At 41.1% G+C, this 25041-nt stretch overlaps 1 protein-coding gene across 2 annotated transcripts in view; it reads left to right on the top strand.

Moving 5' to 3' along the window:
• The first annotated feature begins 3054 nt into the window (after window positions 1-3054).
• Window positions 3055-25041, top strand: part of RAPGEF5 (Rap guanine nucleotide exchange factor 5) — a 132456-nt gene continuing 110469 nt past the window's right edge. For both annotated transcript variants that reach the window (XM_062616833.1, XM_062616824.1), the window contains exons 1-5: window positions 3055-3138; window positions 5317-5438; window positions 11817-11985; window positions 17183-17249; window positions 24268-24316. In XM_062616833.1, coding sequence (XP_062472817.1) covers window positions 5420-5438; window positions 11817-11985; window positions 17183-17249; window positions 24268-24316 — 304 coding nt within the window. In that variant the 5' untranslated portion in view covers window positions 3055-3138; window positions 5317-5419. The remainder of the gene's footprint in view (window positions 3139-5316; window positions 5439-11816; window positions 11986-17182; window positions 17250-24267; window positions 24317-25041) is intronic.

The raw sequence follows: 25041 nt of genomic DNA, 5'->3' as shown, positions 1-25041 counted from the left end.
AATTTTTTGAGATGCTGCTATCAGTGCAGCATGTGGCGTGGTAGGGACAATGCTGTTCTACATTAAAGCAGTGTTACCTTCCCATTGGTCACCGCTTTATTCCTCATTTATCCTATGTTTTTTTAACTTCAGTTAAGAATTTCATTTGCGAGAGTTGTCTTCCTTGAGAAGTGTTCTGTGACCCTGGGGTGTTTTTAGTAAATTGATAGTTTGCTATAAGAGCTATTAGAGCATGTGTAATTACATTTACTCCCTCTAGTAGATGCTACTTTTAATGTTGAGCTCATGATGATACTGTCGTTTTAGCCAGCTTTTTCTAGGTTTATCTTGAAATTCTTCCCTGTCATTTTTGGTCTTTCTTGACCCAAATAATTGTGTGTGGTGTACACACTTTGCCACCTCATCTTTTTTTCCGTCTCAAGAATAAATGTAGCAAAACCCCACAGAACTGAATTTCCCAATCCTTTTTCCTGACGTGAGAAAAAATTATTTGGAGACTTCAGTTAGACTGCACAGATGATTTGATAAATTCTTTTTATTTAGTTTTCAATAGCTAAAACAGCCTAGACTGCTGCTTCTCCACAAAAATCAGAGCAAAACTAAAGCTCTACCAAATTGTTTTACAGACCCTGTCCAGAAGAATTTCAAATCCCTACCTGGGAACTCCTTCAAACAAGGTATTTGTCAAGCTTCTTCTTAATTCTATTTCATCAAACAACATACTAGGAATCATTTTGCTTTGATTCAACCTCTTAATTGTAGCTTTGAAGACACTTTTGAACGTGGCCTGCCATTAAAGCCAGTTAACAAGTTATAATCTGTGTTAGAAACTGTCTTCTCCTAATAGTGAATTTGCAAACTGAATTTTTGTGAATTCCAACATGCACTCACTTCCCAGACATTTAAATGATTGCCACTGCTTAGCTTACCTTTATAATATTTGAGAGCTCTGCATTTGCATGTTACAATACTTCACTGTCTCAGGACTATTTTATATTCCTTGAAAAATTTCTAAACATAGGAAACAAAACAGAAACAAAAAAGGTGATACTGCAGCATTGTTTTTCTTTCAAGTTAGTTGTTTTTAGATGTAGTTAGATGTGTTTTACTGGGATAGTGAGGAAACATCACACATTCCTCAGAAGCCTGGGTTAAAGTGGTGTATAGAGTCCAGGTGGAGTATGGCTTTATGGAAGATAGAGTTGGGTCTCGTTTTGATAGACACATAGAATCATAGATAGTTTTGGTTGAAGGGACCTTAAAGATCATCTAGTTCCAACCCCACTGTCATGTGTAGGGACACCTTCCACTACATCTACAGCCTAGAGAGAGAAGGTAGAAATCGGGTGTAGGGGAAGTCAGAGTGCATCCATTCTGAACGACCACATCCTCCTGGCAAAATACAGATCAACTGACATGTAACTATCATAGGACACCTCCAAAGATTCTGAACAGTACCAAAAAGCTATGAAATGATGTCAATGTGTATTAGGGTTGTATTAAATTGTTTAACTCCAGTAAATATGGAATAATGTTTAATTTTGACTATATTTGTGTGGTTTTACAAATAATATCTGTCTGCTTTGATAGAATACCACTTGTTCTCATTCAGATTTATCTGTTCAAAGGAAAACTGACATATAGTGAAACCCCTGCTTTCCTAAGGCAGCAAATGTACAAGTAGTCCACCCTATGGAGGGGATTTGCAATCCATGATACAACTGAGTATGGCAGAAGCTGGGGTGCATTTCCTATGAGGCTTTCATAGATCATAGAATAGTTTGTGTTGGAAGGGAACTGAATAGTCATTTAGTTTAATTTGCCGATGACACCAAGCTGTGTGGTTTGGTTGATACGCTGGAGGGAAGGAATGCCATCCAGAGGGACCTTGACACACTTGTGAGGTGGGCTGATGCCAACCTCATGAAGTTTAACCATGCCAAGCGCAAGGTCCTACACTGGGGTCGGAGCAATCCCAGGCACAGCTGCAGGTTGGGCAAAGATGAGATTCAGAGCAGCCCTGCAGAGAAGGACTAGAGGGTGTTGGTTGATGAGAAAATGAACATGAGCCTGCAGTGTGCGCTCGCAGCCCAGAAAGCCAGCCGTATCCTGGGCTGCATCAAAAGGAGCGTGACCAGCAGGTCGAAGGAGGTGATCCTGCCCCTCTACTCTGCTCTCGTGAGACCTCACCTGGAGTATTATGTGCAGTTCTGGTGTCCTCAACATAAAAAGGACATAGAACTGTTGGAACAAGTCTGGAGAAGGGCCATGAAGATGATCAGGGGACTGGAGCACCTCCCGTATGAAGACAGGCTGAGGAAGTTGGGGTTGTTCAGCCTGGAGAAGAGAAGGCTGAGTGGAGACCTCATAGCATCCTTCCAGTATCTGAAGGGGGCCTATAGGGATGCTGGAGAGGGACTCTTCATTAGAGACTGTAGTGACAGGACAAGGGGTAACGGGTTAAAACTTGAACAGGGGAAGTTTATACTGGATATAAGGAGGAAATTCTTTCCTGTTAGGGTGGTGGGGCACTGGAATGGGTTGTCAAGGGAGGTTGTGAATGCTCCATCCCTGGCAGTGTTCAAGGCCAGGTTGGACGAGGCCTTGGGTGATATGATTTAGAGTAAGGTGTCCCTGCCCACGGCAGGGGGCATTGGAACTAGATGATCTTAAGGTCCTTTCCAACCCTAATGATTCTATGATTCCATGATTCTATTCCAACTAATGATCGAACTAAATGATGCCATGGGCAGGAATACCTTCCACCAAACCAGGTTGCTCCAAGCCCTGTCCAACTTGGCCTTGAACACTGCCAGGGATGGGGCAGCCACAACTTCTCTGGGCAACCTTTGCCAGTGTTTCACCACCCTCACAGAGAAGAATTTCTTCCTAATATGTAATCTAAATCTACTTTTGACTGCTTGCTTATTATTTAGCTGGGGAGAAGGCATTGCTCAGAGAGAGGGATTGGACAGTGGCAAGGCAATTTACTACAGAAGGAGTAAATCCCTGTTTGTCACAGTTTTCAATTTCTCTTTTCATTCAGATTTCCTGTGCTGGAAGAGCTCTCAGGAATATTTTTATTCTACAAGCGTCTGACCTGATTAAAGACAGGGTGTACCTTACTGGCATTTGCAGGTAACCTGAGATTATTCATTCTAATCAACTGAATGGGTTTTAATTGCATTTGTCTATGCATTGATTTGACAAGAGAGTAAATCCTAAGAGCGAGATTTTGTGTGTTACTAAGAATTGAAACTATTTTCTAAAAAATTCTTTAGAAGCTCATGTGTTTTCATGCCTTTTCTTATGTTACTTCATCAATTGTCAGAAAGCAGCAGTGGCCCAATTGTATGTCCATTAATTTAACTGCTTATGGTTTCATATAAAATTGTGTCTGTTATTTTGCTGAAAAGAGAGAGTATTAAATTCAGCCCTATCTGGGAGTTATAAAAGAGATTAATTGGACTTCTAAGATTTAATTACATAGTGATTTTTGCATGTAATTCATGGAATATTTCTGTAATGAAGTGATTTGCCATTTATGTTGCATTACAATATCACAGTATCACAGTATGCTAGAGATTGGAAGGGACCTCAAAAGATCATCTAGTCCAATCCCCCTGCCGGAGCAGGAACACCTAGATAATGTTACACAGGAATGTGTCCAGGCGGGTTTTGAATGTCTCCAGGGAAGGAGACTCCACAACCTCCCTGGGCAGCCTGTTCCAGTGTTCTGTCACCCTCACTGAGAAGAAGTTTCTTCTCAAGTTTAAGTGGAACCTCTTGTGTTCCAGTTTGTACCCATTACCCCTTGTCCTATCATTGTTTGCCACTGAGTAGAGCCTGGCTCCATCCTCGTGACACTCCCCCTTTATATATTTATAGACACTAATAAGGTCACCTCTCAGCCTCCTCTTCTCTAAACTATAGAGACCCAGCTCCCTCAGTCTTCCCTCATAAGGAAGACGCTCCACTCCCTTAATCATCTTAGTTGCCCTTCGCTGGACTCTCTCCAGCAGGTCCCTGTCCTTCTTGAACTGAGGGGCCCAGAACTGGACGCAATATTCCAGATGGGGTCTCACCAGGGCAGAGTAGAGGGGAAGGAGGACCTCTCTCGACCTACTAACCACCGCCCTTCTAATACACCCCAGGATGCCATGGGCCTTCTTAGCCACAAGGGCACAGTGTTGGCTCATGGTCATCCTGTCGTCCACTAGGACCCCCAGGTCCCTCTCCCCTGCACTGCTCTCTAACAGGTCGTTCCCCAACCTATACTGGAACCTGGGGTTGTTCCTGCCCAGATGCAGGACTCTACACCTTCCCTTGTTATATTTCATCAAGTTATTCCCTGCCCAACTCTCCAGCCTGTCCAGGTCTCGCTGGATGGCAGCACAGCCTTCTGGCGTGTCAGCCACTCCTCCCAGCTTAGTGTCATCAGCAAACTTGCTGATAGTACACTCAATTCCCTCATCTAAATCGTTGATGAATATATTAAATAATACTGGTCCCAGTACTGACCCCTGAGGCACTCCACTAGTTACAGGCCTCCAACTAGACTCCACCCCATAGACTACAACTCTCTGGCTTCTCTCCTTCAGCCAGTTCACAGTCCACCTCACTACCTGATCATCCAAACCACACTTCCTCAATTTAGCTGTGAGGATGCTGTGGGAGACTGTGTCAAATGCTTTGCTGAAGTCAAGGTAGACCACATCCACCGCTCTGCCAATATAAATGCTTGTTTCTGTTTTCAATTCTGCCAAAATGTGTAGGTCTCTGTTATAGCACTGTTCATTCATACCCATATTTAAGAAAAAGCCATAGCTTTGTTTTTAAAAATATAAGTTTACCAATAATATGTAAGATGACGTACATTCTAAAGCAACACTCAAGGTCTTACGCATAGATTTTGTAGCTGTATTGCTTCTGCCTGTGCTTGGAAAGGAAATAAAGTCCCAAGGTTAAAAGCTATATTTTATTTAGCTTTTTTCCACTTTTGGATGACTGTCTGTGAGCAGCACAAATTGATAAAAATATTACATATTGTTAAGTGTGCTGCATGAATTAGATATGTGAGGGAACTTGCTTATCTAACACTAGTTCCCTCGTAACTTGGAGCATCCCCTGAGGCTTGCCAAATTAATTTCTTGCCTTGAAATGAATAGGATTATAGAAATTAGTAATTGAGATAAAGGGTTTTTCCCTGCCGAACAAAATTATTCACTTTTAATAGCTTTAAAAAAGAGCTCTTTATTATAAAAGAGCAGTTTAACATTACTGTAGTATAAGAAGTGATGTTTTGCTTATTTTCAGGAGAAGCTGTGTTGGATCAGAACTGGTAGACTGGCTTTTGGAGCAGTGCCCATTTGTTAAGTGCAGATCTACAGCAGCTGGAGTGTGGCAGCTCCTCCTGGATATGGGCATTATATTATCAGGTCAGTTTTGATAGTACTTCTAGCATGATGAAAGCTAAGAATTTCTCCTCTATAGGGTAAATAAGACTCATGTTTTTGATGGAAGAGAAAGGAGGGAAACTAAAAAAAAATGCAGATAGATCCAATTTTCTTGACAGTTTTTTATTTTACTATCTCTTCGGTAGGTTCCCCTCTGTGGTCTTTCATTGCATAAATAACAAAGATGAATCTCTTTTAGCTAATTTCCTTCCTTTTTCTTTTGCAAATGTAATTGCTTATTACTAACCATGTGTGTCTTTTCCAGCCTATTTTTTTTTCTCTGCAAGCTCTTTTGGGGTTTTCACAAGACAGAAGCTGTTCAGTTGCTGCAGATCATGGCTTCACTGGATGACTTCCCTAGGTATTAGTGATTTTCCGTTTGTTCCAGGTTCTTAGGGTTCCCATGTACAAATACTGGACACCAAACACGATACAAACCATCAAATGCTCTAGTCTATTGTTGATGTGGGAGTCACAGACAACGCAGAGACGATCAATGTGATCAAGCGATTGCCAAATTTATTACAAAGCCTTAATTCCTTATATACTATTTCTTACATGCAGTTACAGTGATTTGGCATATTATGATTGGATACATGTCTTGAAGACCCTTAGTGACTAACATATAATTGGTTAAGCACAAGTGTGAGAGCTTGACCTCGAAAGCTTGCCAACAGTCCACAGTTCTCGTTAACTCAGTGAATTCCAGCTTCTTCTTATCTTCTTCTTAAGCTTCCTTGGGCCTCTCATGGCCTTGCTGTATCTTTCAGGATTATTCAGAGTTTATGTACCAATTATGCATTCTCCTGTGGGAACACTGTCTCCAAATCTTCCCCTTTTTGTTTTATATATGTTTTGGGTGACCCTACTTGAGCAGGGGATTTGGGCATATCTCCAACATATGCCAACTACAGGCTGCTGGGCCTGCCCCTTTTTTCTGCTGTATAGCTCTCTGATAACAGGGGTGGCCATCCTTCACATCAAGGTCTGGCATGGCATGTGTCCCCACCGCTCCACGCCTGCTGGGTTGCAGCCAACAGCGGAGCTAAAGGTTCTTCTTGGTAGCAAACACAGAGGCCAATCCAGTCTTGCCCTTGACTGTGGTAGCAGGCATTTTGTCAACCTCAGTCCTTGAACCTTGTTGTCAATGCAGAGTTTCACCTGCTTCATCCAGGAACAAGTCGCTACTACAGCAAGGCACACACAAATTTACATTAGCAGAGTAACTATTACAGGGTGCAGCAGCGTGTTGAAGATGCTGATGGCAGCGAGGGACTAGCCAAAGAAATTTCTTACCAGTGGAATTCTCCCACCCTCCTAATTTGTTCCATCACCTGCTTTATAACGCTACCATTGTATTAGAATCTTTCCAGCTTTTGCCTTAGCATTTTCTAGCAGCTACTGCAAATTTCCATACTCTAACATCTCTTTTACAAGTGACAAATCTATACAATACAAGGTGTAGTTCCTCATTAGCAACTGGCTAGTAAATACAGGTGGTTTTATACACAAAATCACAGCCTCTAATAATAGCTACTTTACAAGCACACATATATTCAAGCTGTTACTTTTCAGTGCCCGCAAGTGATGTCTTGCAATCATTCGTTTTTCTCTTCCTCTATCTCATTCTGCTTGGGGTAATCACGGTCAGCTCCTGTAGCTGAGGCATCAGGTTTTTCCATTCGTCTGTCCAGCTCATGGCAAGGCTTGACAAACTTTGCAGGCAGTCGCCATGGACCTGTAGGCAGGAGGACACAAATATAGCCCCTCCTCCAGGTTATTAGTTCTTGAGAAGCAGACAGGTTAAACTGCACATTGTTAACAGTCGAAGAGTTTGCTGCATCATTGCCTCTTTTCTTTTTTTTTTTTTCTGCCACCCTGATGCTGCTTAGGTGACGGCTCATAAAGCTTGTGGTTGTACTACCCCTCTCGCTTTTTTAGTTAGCAGTTCTTATTTCAACCGATCTATCTATTCCTCCAAGTCTTGGATTCACCCCCAGGTTACCTTAAACATACTAAGCAAGGCTCCTACCATGCACCCACTGTGTTGCAGGTGCTCTTTAGGCTTTGTCTGTGGTGTCTCTACAAACTGCCTCAATACCTCAGTAGATTGAGAGGTGGGGTTTTGGTTTTTTTTTTTTTGTTTGTTTGTTTTTTTATTGTTTTTGGTTTGTTTGGTTGTTTTTTTTTCCCTTCACTCCTCGGCTCTGGCGTCCATCCTGGCCGTTCCGCCAGTGGAGCACCGGGAGCTGAATCGGAGGTCAGCTTTTTTTCTTTTTTTTTTTTCCCAGAAGCCGCTCACCCTGCTTTGCACAGCTACAAATGCCGGCCTGCTCGACAGCAGCTATAAAAGCCAGCCTGCTCACCAGCAGCTACAGCTGCCTGCCTGCTTCAGCAGCAACCATAAATACCTGCTGGCAACTGCACTTTTGCATTAACCCTTTGTTGCCCGAAATGTTAAACTGTTACCTGTTAAAAACTTTTACATGAACCCAACAACAAAAAATACACAGAACACCGTCTGCCCTCAACACACACACATGCACACACACGTATGGGATCCCACAAGCACGCTCCACACAACTACAATATTTGAAACACAAAAAGACAATTATTACTCCCACTACAGTCCCACTTACAGAGCATGGCACAAGGACCCTGTGGAGACTAACAGGAAACCAGCTCTGAGAAGCATCATTGCAGTGCGAGGTGGCAGGCTCATCCTTAGCGGCTGTCCCCGCAGAGGCTCTGCCTCCCCCACATTGTATGAGGCTTGGGCTTTTATACTGACCAAAATGCACACTCATTCCGACACAAGTGGCCAGCCTTTGGAAGAAGTGGCCAGCAATATCTTTAAAGGTCTCCAAAGGTCGATAGAAACCTGGACATACTTATATTTACCAACTTCTAGTACATGAGTATCACAGAGAAACTGTATTAAATGAGTTGTGTATGGGCTCCCAAGTCCACGGTCCGTCACAGTATGCCCAATACCCCTGATAAGAGCATAAGAGAGACCTTCCCACCACCAGAAAATCACACAATACATCTGTATCCCGAGCTGGTCTCGCTTCCCTGGAGGTTCGGGGGGGGGTGGGGGGTGGGGGTGGTGGTTGTTTTTTTTCTGTTGTGTTTTGTTTTTGTTTTTTTTTTACTTTAATGTAAAAAAAGGTTGCTCGCTTGACTTTAAGAAAGGCTGAAAACATCCATAAAACGGATGTCCTGAGCTCAAATTTCAATTCATTCAATCACTGACAAGGGGGATGTCCAGGGTTTCACCCATCGAGCTGGCACCCACCGCAAACCGGAATCTGTAATTTACACACATATAACCTCAACCTGTTAGTTTTACTTCCACAGGACCTTTCCAAATGCCGGGTTCCAAATCCTTGTACTGGACAAGAATACCCGGAGTTTTAGTCATACAACCTGAACCTAATGCCTGACCATGTATTATAGCGGGGGAGTCATTAAAGTCTCCTGTCAATCGCAAAAAAAATCATAACATATACAGCTTGAGTATAAGAGGATTTTAACCCATATGTGGTCACTGCTTGTCAGGCCTCCTTAACTATTTTGAGATCAAAAGCTTCCCACTCTTTAACCCCCTGCTGTGTAGTAAACACAGGATATGCAGAGAGGCCCATTGCAGAAAATTCACCAGTAATAATTGCATCTTTGATTAACCTGTGCCAACAGTGCGCAGGATTTGTGCCCCCTGATACCTCTCCCACCCCCTCCCCCTGTTTGCCTTCTTTAAGGAAGGGGTTTTGCGGAGGATAAGGTGGAGGCACTGATGGAGATGTCTCAATCCCAGTCTCGAGGGCTTCAAGCTTTTTCATCAATTACTGCAGCTGAGCGTCTCCAAGGCCAGTGAGTAGTTGCTGATGAGCTGAGCAGACTGACCTGGGAGATGAAGAGTCAGAGCCTGGAAGCAGAGGATATAAATCTGGCTCGGATTCAGGGGACTCGGAGTCTGATACTGGGTCGAACTCAGGGTCTCTGTTGTTTGCAGCTATGTCTTTCTTGTCAGGTGTCTCTCGTTCAGTATGTGGCCATCTGCAGACCTGGCTCTTGCTTTCATCAGCTCGGGGCGTTGATTTTTTTGGCGCCGTTCCAGGTACCACAGGAGGTGCAAAAGTCATAGCCGCAGCACTATGGAGGGGGTTAGGGGAGACAGTCCCTTCTGGAGCTGTGGCAGCAAATACAGAAGCTACCTCAGCCCTTTCCAGTTTCATCTCTTTCAAAGTCTCAAACACCAGTCTCCAAAGTGTAGAGTGTTTCTGTGCATCTTTGGTCCCTTTACTAACCTCGCGATCATGGGACCACTTTAACAGCCTCTGTAAGGTGGCACTATCATATTGCAGTCCTCTCTTAGAGAATGTGTTGGAGGAGCTTCACCACTGCCTGTTCCTCTTTGGATAACAAGTGCCCCATCTCCTCCCTGGCCACTCACCTGATCAGGGCGAGATTCCTGAAGTTTTGCAGACGTCTGACTTCCCAGCGCCGGGGCAGCGCTGAATTTTGGCTGGCTCTCCGCCCCCTCCTTTTCATCGGACCTTCAAACTCGTCTTTGTCGAGTTACCGATCGGAGGGTCCCTGTTCTGGCTGTTGTTGACACGGGAGTCATGGACAACGCAGAGACGATCAATGTGATCAAGCGATTGCCAAATTTATTACAAAGCCTTAACTCCTTATATACATGCACTTACAGTGATTTGGCATATTATGATTGGATACATGTCTTGAAGACCCTTAGTGACTAACATATAATTGGTTAAGCACAAGTGTGAGAGCTTGACCTCGAAAGCTTGCCAGCAGTCCACAGTTCTCATTAACTCAGTGAATTCCAGCTTCTTCTTATCTTGCTTGCTTAAGCTTCCTCGGGCCTCTCATGGCCTTGCTGTATCTTTCAGGATTATTCAGAGTTTATGTACCAATTATGCATTCTCCTGTGAGAACACTGTCTCCACAGTCTTATTTATTATTAGTGCAAAGCAAGTACATATATTAATGCAAAACAGGTTACATACATTCCAACCCCTGGTTGCATGGGGTACCACCGAGGAGGAGAAGATGGAACGTGTTGCCTGGTCAGAGGGGTGGTAGGCAGTGCATTGTCAGGGTGTCCCCCGAATCAAGATGTGCATCTGGCTTTCTCACCTGTCTGTCTCTGCACAGGTCCTTATATCCCCCCTTGGGCTGGAGTGGAAAATTACCAGTTGCAACATCAGCCCGTATGTGGCCAGCATGTGAACAGAGGTTTACTGGTATAAGACTCCCTTTTGCTAACAGCAGTGTTAACTCCCTTATTTCCAAGGTTATGTTCCCACAACCTGTGCCAAACAATACTTTTCTATTTTTGTGTTTCACCACGGACCATTATCTATTATCAGTGACACACCCTGCGTCTCCCTGTTTTTCATAGTTTTAGATTGCAATGGATTGAGAGGGGACTCAGCTCCTTGAGACGGTGGTGATGGCAGGTTCTACCTGTATGCCTTCCCAACCAAATTTATGGGTTTGGTGCAGCTAATGTGGTTGGCATTAATTGCACCAGTAACCAATCTCTGGAAATCTGATGGAATTGACTTTGTAGTTTTGTCGCTATAGCTACTGCGGTAGCTCAGCTCAGAGCATACCCCACCCTGGGATCTGTGCTAGGCACTTAACCTTTCTCCTTGTGAAAGGTGAGATGTTATGGAAGATTTCCTCTTACGTTCACTTTAACCTTTTCTGACATATGCTGATGGTATGGTGATCATGCAGCCTCAGCAAGGGGCTGAATGATTCTCCCAGCAGGAGGTTGTGCTCTTGGCTTTGGACCTCATTCTTAGATCCCAGCTCAATCCTGATTTTGCCAGGGAAGATGCTGTTGTAACAGCACATCATCTTACCTAGGTCTAGTTCACAAATCCAGCAGCCCTGAATTTGAGGAGAAGCTGGGATAATTAGTGGCTGCATCTCCATTATTGAACTTTGTTTATTAGTGCCTGACCATTAATGAGGACAGACTAGGAACTAATGGAAATTGAGGCTCAGAAATCTGACGAATGGAAGGTTTTTGTCTTCTAATTCTGAACTGTTCCAAAATTGATTGAATACTCTGCAGTCTTAATGCTTGAATTTCAGGAGCCTGGAATTCTTCAAATTGAGTTTTTGGGGTTTTCCTGTTTGGGTGCACTGAAGTAATACTTCAGGGCAAGATTGCTTCTGTGCCAAGTTTATAATCCCTTTGCCCTGTATGGTGGCGCAACTCAGCATTAAGGTCAAGAGCAATACAGAATGAGGTGAGGACACAGAACCCTTACATGGTAAAGGTTTACAGGCTATCTAATGTTACCTTTTTTTCCCTAACAGTGGACAGACAACTCTGTTTTCAAGACACTCGTGCTTTCTACCAGTTCTCAGTGGATGAATGTACCTACCTATTCTGTGACTATAAGAAAGAGGAAGGATGGAAGAATGGAGTAAAGCTCCTACTTCAACTACTGCCATTATCTCCTGCCAGGATTGACATGTGTAATCTGTAAGTGTTCATGTACAGCTGTTTGCAACTTTTGCTGACTGTTTTGTAAGTCGCTGTCTTATAATGACATTGTTTACCTCCAAACCACTGTGCAAATGAGACAGCTTTCTTTTCAGGGTTGGCAAGCTTTGTAGAGATGGGCTCTGTAATTGTGGGTAGATAAACTAAGGCCCTCAACTCGGGGTTTTTGGCATATTGTGGTTCTTATGCACTAGCTTGCTGACTCTAGCTTACTAGATTACCTGAGCAAATGGCTTTATTTTTTTTTTTTTTCTCTCCTCTTACATCCAGAAGTTTGGCATGAATTTAGCAGCAGCCATGCTGTGGAGCTGACTGACTGGTAGACCAGATTCCCTTGCACTGTGTCAGGATCAGCCATCAGATGGAAAGAGGGAATAGGTAGAAATGTGATAGCTGATTTTTGCTGGCTACTGCACGTTTGCCAGAGCTCTGTAATCTCATATCATTATTTCTTTTTCAGAATCCACCTTTTAAGAGTTTCACTTCCTACATGTCTCCTCTTCTGCCTGATGTTGAATACCTTCTGTGCTGATACAGATGCACTCTAATGTTACCTATTTAGATCAGCTAGAATGAAATCAAAGTTATCTCTGCCACAGTAAGAGGCCAAAATATAGGAAAAAGGTCTTGGTGAGAGGTCTGGAGGCTCATGATCTCTCATGCATTAAGAAATCTGTAGAAGCTGGCCTGGGTGGGCAAGTTGGGTTAAATTCTGTCTTTGTCCCTAGCATAATGAATTCTCAAACCCAGTACTTATACTGTGAAGAACTATTACTCTGCCAGTGCAGTGTCTGTCAAGACAAAACATTCTTCTATAAGTACTTTCCTTCTCTACAGGTTAGATTTTTAAAACACATTCTCTCAAATAAATGTCCAATGGAAATGGTTTAAAGGAGCACCAAAGTCTCAAGCCCAGCTTCTTAAATTCAGACATCTTGAGCTGGTGGAACAAAATCTCAGTAATTTCTCTGCATGGCTCAGGGTGGAAACTTGATTTTTTCTAAGCAGATGATGCATATGAGAGAAGAACTTTGAATATTTTTTTTTTGCAAATTGTAATTCTTGTCTTCCAGCCTATGCTGGTGCTAAGCAGTCTGGCTGTCCCTTAAATATGAAGGTGATTTTGTCCCTTAAATACGAGGGAATTGAGTTTTTCTCTTTATCACTGCAAATCAGTCCACTTTTCATGGTTTATGACTTCTCGTGCAAAGACTTTGAATCAAAAAGAGCAGATAGGTTATATTGATGTGATACGTGAAAGATGCTGGATAGGAAAATGCATTGAAAACTTTTTAGGTCTGAGTTTACAGTCTGCCTTGCAGTTTTATCATTCCAGTGCAACTGTCATTTCTACTGGAGGATGATCCCTGTCACATGAATTAAACAATTATTCATTAATGTACATTTCCGGCTCCTTCTGCTCACATTATTCAAATTTTCATAGAAGTTGTAATCCCTTTGGGAACATTATCACTGAAGAATTATTTTATGGAGGTTTTACCTGTCAGATTGTGAGGGTGCTTTTTTAAAAATATAATACATATATAAAATAAATATATATACATATCTATATTATACATATATAAAATATGCATATACAAAAACTGAATTTTAAATAATGGCATACTCTTGAGGGACAGTAATATAAAAGGGAAAGGAGGCTTTTCGGATTCAAATTCTCCATTCTCAATGCAAATAATACACAATGCACAATCTGGAAGGGAATAGATGTGATGAGGTGTTTGTTGAAGTTATCTGTTATAAATAAACCTATATACTCTTTGTATATATATGTATGAAGAAAGAGGGCAATTCTAAAACTCTTGTTGCAGTGAGTGTTTGTCCTTTCTCAAGTATATGAGCTGGTTTTCATATCAGTAGAATCATAGTGTTTCTTATGTGTTTTTTTTTTTGTATTTATTTTTCTGTCTTAGTTTTTCTCATAGTCTGTATTGAAGGCATTAATTTCGTGTATACATAGAGATGAAGAAATACTTACTTTGTTAATTAGATTGCCCGCTTTTGATGAAGTCAGAAGCGACTGCCTGCTTGTGCACCAAAAGGCAATGCTGAACATCTCCTGGTGGTCTCAGGAGCCAAATGAGCTCTGCCTCCTCCACAGCAGCCTTATGCTTGCCTGGACTGCTGGCTGCATCAGTGGATCTCTGTGGAGTACCATGGATCTGCTTTCCATGAAGGAGTCTGTAGGCCTGAGTAGGCAGTAGCAGCTCTGGGAAATTCCTTCAGAATTCCTTCCAGAATTTCTTCTGGAAACCCTGTTAAATAAATGTGGCCTGGTCTCAACTTGCTGTACAGATCTGTGAGGTATTTGCATTTGCTTCTGGTCAGTATTAGCAGTGTTACTATATAGTAAGTTCTACAATGAAAATAGCCTTCTGAATCCTGAGACATGCTAGCAGTTCCTGAATAAATGTTGCCTTTTCACTTTGGCAAATTCCCCACACACTAAAGCTGCTCACACTAAACTGAAGGCTGATGTTGTTATGTGTATTCCACAGGACTGAGCTGCTGTAAATGTCAAATGAGATGGGACTAATGCAAAGGCCTCTTGGGCCTGTTAATCACAGGGTTATTCTGTTATTCACAGAAAAGTATTGAATACTGCAGTAACCTGGAAACAAAACATCTGTATTGAAAGCTGTGCCATGGACTTCCTTACAAACTTGAGCAATTACTTAGGCTCTCATCCAGTGCCTCCTGAATTGTTTTCAAGTGACTGTAATGGCTTTGTATCAGGTGTCTAATCTTTGTATGCTTATGTATCCTCCTTTGTAAATGCGAGTGTTTATAACAACACCTAATTCCCAGAGCCACTGGTAGACTCAGTGAACATTTCAAGAATGCATTGGGTACCCTAGACTATTGAAATGTATCCCATAACACTTTTTTTAATTATTTGAAGAGATATTAACGGGATTTTTTTTCTTTATCTCATGTTCTTTGTTATTTTCTTTTCTTTATATTTTGCACTAGATTCTGTATCTTCTGTCCTGCAATAATTTACATTTTATTAATTTCGGAAAAGTAATTTGGTTTTAAGATAAATAGCCACAATGGGATATTCATTTAGTTATTGCCTTATGGAGTTCTTGGAAAGCTTTTGCTGAATGCAGACAACTCTCAGGTATCCATGGCTCTTTTATTGTCACTGTAGGTGGAGTGTAAAGCCAGCATAGAGACATATGCAGAGGCTCTGCATTGGGAAGTTGAGGTCCAAGACCAAGACCATCACTGTATCACTGTTGCTTCCTCTGTCAGTGGGTTGGGAAGCACTGTAGTTGCCTTCACATGGTGCACTACTGTACACCAGTACAATTATGCCAGTACCAGAAAAAGTGTGCTGGGCCTGACTTGCCTCTAGAAGCTGTACAAGCCTAAGTCTTGTTTGCCAGGGCTTTGTAGCTTTGTACCAGCCTTACTAGCTCTTGGTCTGCCCCCTTTTGAAAAAATAGGGTGATATCTGAGCTGATTCCGTTCCTCAGCATCCATTCATTCTTACTTTTTTCCATTAGCCTGGGTATCACAATACACTCTTCCTCTTTGATTATGTACTATAATTTTTAGTATATTGATGGTTTCAGAAGTATTGAATTTCATATGTAGATGAATGCTGGGAGTATTTTTAAATACAAGATGAAGTGATAAAGGCCCAAGATGGAAATAGCTATGCTATATGCTGTTTTGAGTTTACAGATTGCATCTGTGGCTGTGTCTACTGAGCTATCTTCTGTCTGCAGTTTAGAAGAGCCAAGTCCTAGCCTGCTTCTGAGAGATCAGAAGCGATCAGATGTGTAGGGAAATATAAGCATCTAAAGAGGGCAGTTATTTTAATCTCATTCTGAGTTATAAAGTCTGAATAAATCAGTATTTGTAAACGAAACTGCATTCATTTATTTCTTTTGGGTTGTTTATAACACTTAAAAATGTTAACTCACATTTTTCTTTGCATACGAAAGGCAGTTGTGAAAATAATAAATTTCTAATCTGATTTACCATTTTGGTCTGAATATACCTGTCCCAGAATGAATGCATGTGTTCTGTGTTTCTGATTTTATTTTTTTATCAGGGAAAGAAATTTTTGGACATGGGATGTAAGAACCACAATATACCAGCTGCATATTCCAGACATACTGTCAACTCTCCCCTTAAACACATCAAGGCATATGAGCAGTTATTTAATTTAGTCAAAGATAGAAGCTTCTTCTAATACCTGAGATTTACAGCAGCTGCAGTTTTGTGTATCTGCTTGGTTTGCTGGCATGCCACGCATCTTGAATACCATGAAAAGTAAAGATCTCAAGGGCATTTTCTTTTTCTTCTCATAGTAATAACCCCATCATATTGGTATCTTTCTTATGATTGGCTTCTGAAAGGCTCATAGATGTTTTAATGATGGAATTAAACTGGTAAAGAAAGCACAGAAACACAGTCCTATCCCATGCACTGTCCACAGCAGCTTTTGTGTGGCTTTTTCCATATGGCCAGACTTCTGTGACAGTTTCCAGAAGGGTTCTTCTTGTACTGTCCCACTTCTGCAAAGACACATGAAGTCTGTCTTGTGAGTAACTGTCAAGATAACCTAATAGTGTTCTCAACCATTGCTCTAATTTGCTAATTTATGGCTTCTCGATGTGTTCTTCTCATGTTCACATTGTTATTTATTTATTTATTTATTTACTATCAAACTTCATGTGTCATATAATGATTTTGATGTTGTCTGCTTTTATCTATGTGAGTTTACATTCCATAGGTGTTACTCCACACTAAAGTGGGGGGGGGGGGGGCAGATGGAAAACTCTTTGGTCTGTTAATGGAGTGTTTTTTAGCAGAGCAAAATACGCACTCAAATAAGCAACTCTGAGCTAAGAGTGTCCTGCAATCTTCAGTTATTCATCACATTTTTATAGCTGAAGAATTCTCTCATTGTTATATGTTAGTCCAGTCAAAAGAGTTCTTGACAGCAGAGGACAAAGGGTATACTCTTGTAGTTACTGACAATTAATTATTGTCATGTTGCAGTCAGCATTTTGATGTGGAATGTCAAAAAGCCCTTTTACCTTAGTGCCTGTGGCTACACAGTTCCTTGCTTTTCAGGAATCAAAAGATGTTGAAACAAAATGAAAGAAATAATAAAATCTTATTTTTATATTTTAAGGCCTGATCACAAAATAGAAGATACAGCAGAAACCAATGCCGAGATTCTTGCTCGTCTCAGTTCTGCGGTAAGGTCACTGCATCAAAGTTTGTACTGTTCATGTTTGAAATATTGTCATGTTTTGGATCCTTTCAAATTAAAGACTTGGTCTTAGTGAGCAGGTGTTTGTAATGCAAACCTTTTTGTATCTGAAAGGGGGAAGCTTTATTGAGTTCTCACCGTACAATTCTAAAGCTATTATAATCAGTCCAAGCAAGGTCTGTTGCAGCCTGATCTCTTGTAAACCATGCTATTCATGGCCCAGGAGATACCATTTTTGAAGATAGGTAGCTTACACTCAGATTCTCTTGGTCAACTGACATCAGTGTAAAGACAATGATGGCATGGGGACAAAAGGAAGAGAAAGGGCCTCAGCAGTGCTGGCATAGATTATCATAAGATTCTGAGGAGACCCACCCAGGAAGCCTGGGTATCTGTCTTCTCAGCTATATTTAGCCTCAATGAACTCCCTCATAATAAACAACAGCTTATCCTGTCTGTGCTAGAATTTGATGCATCTTGTTTATCTTGTTGTAAGATCCTTGTTCTAATAAGCAGACGGAAATGACTTCAGAAGGTTAAGCTAGATTCATTCAATCTGAAGTAATCTGTATGATGGTACAGATGCACCCTCAGCAAGTTTCCAGGTGATGCAGAACTGGGAGGAATGGTTGATATACCAGATTTGCCATTCAGAGGGTCCTTGACAGGCTGGAGAGATGGGCCAACAGGAATCTCATTAATTTCAACTAAGGGCAATGCAATGTCCTGCATCTGGGAGAAATGACCTCATGCTCCTCTACAGGCTAGGGACTGATCATCTGAAAACAGCTTTGCAGGAAAGGACCTAGGGGTCTTGGTAGACACCAGGTTGAATGTGAGGCGGAAATGTGCCCTTGTGGCAAAGAAAACCAACTGCCTTCTGTAAGGCCATTGTCCTCTGGCTGGGGAAGGTGATTATTCTCCCCTGCTCAGAATTGGTGTGACACACCTGGAGTGTTGGGGCCAATTCTGAACTCCCAGTGCAAGAGACATGTGGAGGTACTGGGTTCTATGTGAGTAACCATGGAGATGATTAAGGGAGTAGAGTATCTGACTTACAAGGAGAGGCTGAGAGAACTGGGAACTAAATGTGGAGAGCAGAAGGCTATTGGAGAACCTCATCAGCGTGTATAAATACTGGATGGAAGGGAATAAAGAAGACAAAGCCAGGTTCTTGTTGGTGGCATCTTGTGATAGAACAAGAAACAGTGGCACAAACTGGAATTCAAGAAATTCTACTTAAACATGAGGAAAACCTTATTTACTGGGAGAGTGATTGAACAGTACAACAGGTTACCCAGAGAGGTAGTCGTCTCCCTCCTTGGAGGTATTCAGAACTCAACTGGACATGGTCCTGAGCAACATTCTCTAGCTGACCTTGCTTTTGAGCAGCGGTTTGGATCAGGTGACTTCCAGAGATGCCTTCCTACCTCAGCCGTTCTGGGATTGTATGGTTCGGCAAACATCATACCTAAATCATGCTACCATCAAAACATGGAATTAGTACAAGTTCTGCCTTGGATGTGTGAGAAGGTACAGAGATGAAATTGAACCAAGTGGAGTAATGCTGCCATGAAAAAGGCATGAGGGAGGATAAAAGCTATCTTAAGTGAAATGAATAAAGTATTACCTTGAAATAGCTGAAAAATGGAAGGGAAGGAGAATTTGTGCTCTCTCTTATCTCTCCCGAATATCGCTTTCCCTCCATATAGTAGACAGGAATCTAAAGTGCTCACTGTGAGTTTGTGGAGAGGCTTTATGTGTTATATGTGTAAGGGAATTCGACCATTCAGCTTGCACCACTCAGCAAAGGGCTGAACTCACCAGGATACAGGTTCTCACTCTTATTTTTTCCTGTCAGATTCAGAGTTTGTATGAAAAAAAGGGTCCTGTGAACAAAGGCTGGAAACCAAAAGTGAAAGTATTGGCCTGCAGTGTTCACACTGTCTTGATTTTTGGCTCACATGTATTTTGTACAGAATCAAGCCAGTCTTCCTTGAAGAATTCAAAATTCAGAGTCCTGTTCACAATACTATTCAGGCTAGTTTTTCGGAAGTGAAAAAAACCCCACCCCAAACCTTATTTGCAGCCCAGCACTAAAACAGTCAGGGATTAGTATTGACTTTTTTGTGTTTTTCTAGGTTTGAATGTTCAAATCCTTCTGGTGTTGATAACACCGCTGTATCTTTTACTTTTCTTGTTGCTTTCCTTGTAATCGAATAAAACATTCCATGGCAGGTTAGAAGGATTCTTCTGTGTCAGCTTTTCTTTTTTTGGAACTAAATTTTCAAACCTAAACTGATTGTGAAGGTCCAGCCCAAGCAACACTGGAGGAATCTGTGTGCCTAAAAGAAAAATCACCATTTTAGTATTTGAAAGTGCAGGGAAAAACTGTAAGCAGACATGCACGTACAGTCTAATTATATATTTCTGTAACTCTATAAAATCTATTGCTGTTGTAAAGGGTAGAACTAACCTAAACATAAGTAGCCATATGGCAAGCATATACATCTGAACTGGTTTCCCAGGCACTCCTTACAGGCAGGGAACAGTAATAGGGCCTTTTAGGATGCTGAATATATAATTCATTTTGAAAGTATACTTTAGGGAAAAAGCAGTTATACTTTAAATTCCATTTGTAAGGTATGCGCTTGCTATGAAGGAGTTATGGAGTGACTAGCAGAGACAAGCATCTCTACAAGTTTGGTGAATTACTCTCTCCACCTTTTTTTTCTTTACTGTAGCCTGGCTTTTGTTATTGGCCTTTCTTTTATTACTTATTTCCTACTGCTTTTTGTTACAAGGTGGTGTTTCCCTTGTTCTTTTCACATTCACTGCACAATTTGTGACTATTTTTTTTAATAATTTTTGTATTATTTTTATTATTTTTTATGATTTGGCCAGTCTACAACTGATTAGTTAGGGAAATGCACTCTTGGTTTTAGACAAAGGTTATGGAGATTGTAGAAGATAATAGCAATAGCTGCATGAATGATGCGAAGTCAAAAGGACAGCAGGGAAAAAACTACTGGTTTCTTTATCATCTTAACTTGTGCCTAATGTATGGAATGCACCTCTTTTAAGAGCAGAATCAGATATAGAAGATAAGTAGCTTGTTGAGGGTCTTGCTTTTCTTTTATGCTTTATTCTACAGTAGAAGAAGCAGAGTCAGCCAAGATAACTGAATGGAGGCTATTGAATTATATGCTCATATCATACGCTCCATTGCAATGAGGCACTGACAACACCATTAAACTTAAATTGCAAAGGTAGCTGACACGCAGGCAGTGCAAAGTGCCTTTTGAAATACGTTTGCGTTGGATAATCTTTTTGGTCGTGAAATTTTAAGAAAATGTAGTGATTACTCCTGTGTTTAAAGAAGCATTTCAGAGCTGTCATGCATCCAGTGTCATGTCCCAAAGAGAAGCTTCAGTGTCTTGTCTGTTAAAAGCAGAGCACAGTGGGATGGCTATGAGTGTTTACACTGCAAAGCTCTTAACTTACCTTGAGATGGGACAGAAGAAAATATCAGGATGCAGCGAATCTGGGAAATACAGTTTTCTGGTACTTTAAGAGGTCAACCAATACCACTTTTGTTTTTTTTTGTTTTTTTTTGAGTACATCGAACTATCATTACTTGACATGCAAAAATGTGAACTAGACTTTCTTTTCTTAAACCCCTGCTGTTTAGACCTTTCTGTTGCAGGATTTAATTTTGAGCTTCTGTAGGGCTTACCACTTTGTCTCTACATCTGAAGTTCTATTTGGCATCTAGAATAGTCTCTAGAATACTGTTTCACAAAAGACTAGTATCAGCAGAAAAAAGAGAGGGGGAGAAAAGCAAAGGTGATATGAACTGTCTAATAGATGTAAAGCTATGCTTTCTATGATAAAATTACCAGATTCATGGGTAAAAGAAAGAAGTTGTCATTTACTTTTGAAAAGTCTTTCTCTGTCCTTTGAAGATGAGAAAATTCACTCTATAAATATGCCATTTGTATTTAATCTAGCAGAAGTATATGTGGGTACCAGTCTGTATGTACACTCTTGCTCTTTCATACTGAAAAAATAAAACTGATTAAGATGCGGTAATGTGCCAGCAACACACTCACAATATTCTCTTGCAAGACACATAATATTTCTGTAAATAACGTGGTAAGCAGGCCTTTAAAGTTTTGATATCTACAATGCTACTTAAAATGGGATACTATTTAGATAATGTAGCTTTGCAGTGACAAGCTATATGTATAAACCAATTTTTTGTATTTAATATCTCAATTTGGTAGGCGTAGCTCCTCTTTGAATTTGTATTTTACTTTGAGTCCACATTATTATGTTCAATGTGATGTGCAACTATTGATTTTGTCAAACAGGCAGTAGCTGAAATCCTATTAGGAAGAAGTATGATAATGGGTAGCATGTGTGCAGTGAGGAATGAATGTTGTACATGGATTTGCAACGGTTTAATGATGCATAGGAATTGCATGTCCAGCTGAGATGTCAAGTGCATTTATGCTAAAGTAGACAAAAGCATATAGATTATGAAATCTAGGGACATTGGGAAGATCAAAAGGTGCGCAGCAGTACCAATTCATTGTGATTTCAGTGAGTCCTATGAGTGGGAGCTCAGAGCGTCAGGATGAAACCCTAGGATGAAAGAACATCTGCTTAATATTAAAACTAGAGGAGCATGCTTTTCTCTTGCTTTAATTGAAGGATTTTCCTCAGATTAAGTAATATGCTGGTGCATTTCTGGCACATGGCAAAGAATTAGATGTAGACAAAATACAGAAAAACATTCTTTTTATTGCCTGGAAAGTACTACCTAATAAGCAAAAGTAATACTGCAGATATAACCACAGGATGCCGCAATGCTGCTTTTTCTTCTGAGAAGATGGGCTTTTCTTTACAGTCACTGGGAGATTTGCATTTTTCAGTTGTTTGGGTTAATTGGTATAGTTTACAACTGTTGCAGATTGTAGTGTTTCTTCAGGATAATCTTGAAGACAATGTATTTATTAAATGCTAAAAGAAAAATTTGAGACGTTAGTGCAGTAAGTGTTTCTTACTGTCATAACCTGTGAGAATAGACCAGGATCAGGGCCTCGACATTGCTGAGGTTAATGAATACAGAGGGTCAGATCAATTTAGCCATGAAAAGTCATTCTGAAACAATTTGGGCTTTGATTGGAAATCCTGCTTTTACTCTGGGTTGCTTGTCTATGTTGTTACTAGTGTGCATTAATTGCTGCAAGCAATCAGGCACGCAAGTTATTTTTCCACAGAACTGTTCTTTTCCATCTTACTTGCAGTTTATGCTTACATTAGCCATGATTAACAGTTCTCCAGACATGGGAATGAGTGTACAGGAAGGAAGGAAGGGAAAGTAATACTGCCAGCTTGCACAATTGTTCTGGAAATGGGGCAACATTTAAGAAAACTGTGGCACTGCGTTCATATTTTCCTGCTTGGAGTGGCAGAAAGCTGTCCCTCTCAGTGGGGCAGCATCAAGGAGTAGAAAAGATCCTTGTACCTTGCAAGGACAGCAAAAAAATCTCCTTCATCCTTTGCCACAAGGGAAGGAAGGATGTAAGCAGAGGAAGGGTATGGCCTGTGGTATGACTGCCTTTTGCTACATGTAGAGTGTACTGCTGTGTGGCTGTTGATCAGTGAATGCTGGAGTTACCACTGTAGTGAGATGACCTGGCTGATTTTGTCTGTCTTTCAGCTGAGACCAATATTATCTTAACTATCCTTGTTTCACGTTTTCAAACTTTTCTTCAGAGTCATGAGAGTGAGATGTTGACAGTTGTTAGTAATTTTATTACTTTGAGGATCCTCCATGGGCTTTGTGCCTTATTGTGAACATACCACATGTCTTGTGAATGATGTTTTGAATTTCACATGCTCTCAGAAACTGAATGCAAAACTTCCACTGTAAAGTAGCCTTGAGTTTTGTATAGGTCTGTTAGACAAGAGGGCTAGTATACCCTACAGGAGACTTTGTACAGAGAAGTAAGATAGAAAAATAGTTGGAATCTCCTATATTTGTTGTCAATACTAAAGACAGGCTGCCTTAGGAAAATGAAGGAAATTGAAAGGAGCTGTGAGGTATATGAAAGAGTCAGAACACGGATGGGGCAGAGGAAAGGAAGAGCAGAGGTTTATGCAGGAGAGTGTCTGGGGTGCTGTAGGGTACAATGGGATAGGAGATGGCAGTGAGGAAATATGAAGCATAAAAATAATGCTTACTACAGAATTTTACTGTTAGAAAAAGGAATAGACCTGTGGAGAGAAGTGGGTGTTGAGTTGGCTACAGGTGATCATGCAGAGATTATAGGGAAAATATGATGAACGCAGAGACAAGAGGCTGCAGAAGGGAGCTGGCTAGCATGTCAGGGCTGTTTCATCACAGGCTAAGTAAAATAGCCTGTAAATCTGGAAATCAGATTACTTCTGCATGTTCATCTAAAGCTAAACTTTAGTCCTGAAATGCTCAGCCATGCTATTAGGAGGGGTTGTTTCCTCCTGAAAGCTCAAAAAACTGAATGTCACTTATAGATGTGAACCTCAGCCAAACCCCAGCATAGAGAACTCTCTTATCCTGGAGTCACACATAAATCCAGCCTTACAGGGTGCTCAGCAGAGGCAAAACAAACATTTAACAGGGAAAGGAAGAAGCTTCAAGTGTGTACTTGTGAAAGAGATATGCTGTGCAAACAAGTTACAGGTTGGGCTACTGAATTACCCATTCTCTAATGTCATGGGAATTCAAGGAATGTGCAGTATTTACCTGAAATTAAAGTTGTCATAGAATTCCTAGCTGAAAAGAAAATAGACTTGCTAGGAAAAGTGACTGCAGTTTCAAAACCAAGTACCTACATAATTCCATATGCAGTGGACAGCTCCAAAGGTTTGATAGCCAGTATCTTACTAGTGTTGCATTTTGTTTCATTTGACTGTGCTAGTAACTATAATCATCCTTTCCTTTCCTGGTATTTTAGGTGCAGAGAGAACTGGCTGCTGTCATTGCCTTGAAAGCAAGGAAGTCAGGTATGTCAGGCTGGACCTGAGAGGGAGTTTTATAATGCCATTCCCTTATGTCATTTATTAAAGTATTTGAATTGTCACTGTTGTTTCATTAGCATGGGGAAGCAAAGGGAGCAGACCTTGTTCCTCTCTCCGTGAAGAATCTGTATATACATATATATATATAGCACAATGCAATTACTGCCAAGCTTTGCTTCCCCTAGCTCATCAAATCTAATGGACTAGCTGATCAAATCAGAGTGTTACAGTTGAATGTCAACATGGGTCTCCTTGCCCAAAACACTATTTTCTCTGGGCTTGCACTTTATAAAAGAAGGCTGTCTAACTTAGATTTAAGACAAGTAAGTTGATAATTTGCATATGTTTTCTTTTATGGCCCTGTATCTTGTACCATCTTTGCTGTGTTTAACCTGCCCAGTCAGCAGGACAACCACAAAAGGACAACTTTGTGCATGAAGGTGCTCTTTCCTGAGGACTTGTCTGTATATCTGTATTGATGTGAGGGAAGTTTCTGTTATCATGGCAGTAAAATGGGAAAGGCAGATGGATGATTGAAAATCTTTGGCAGTATAAGCATTTAGAGTAAATGCTGGTGATACAGTGCAAAGGCATTGGAATATGTGGTCATCTCAGCTCTATCAGTGTTTGATAGCACAGCCATTTTCAGAAGGTATCAGCATTCCTGAGCTGGAGTGGAAGCAAGAGACCTGTTTTCCCGGCACTGCAGG

The sequence above is a fragment of the Pezoporus occidentalis genome, unplaced genomic scaffold, assembly GCF_034315485.1.
Source record: "Pezoporus occidentalis ecotype Australia unplaced genomic scaffold, CSIRO_AGI_Poc_V1 ctg103, whole genome shotgun sequence".
NCBI lineage: Eukaryota > Metazoa > Chordata > Aves > Psittaciformes > Psittacidae > Pezoporus > Pezoporus occidentalis.
Note: the sequence above shows the minus strand (reverse complement) of the source record. Positions and strands in the feature narration are given on the sequence as shown.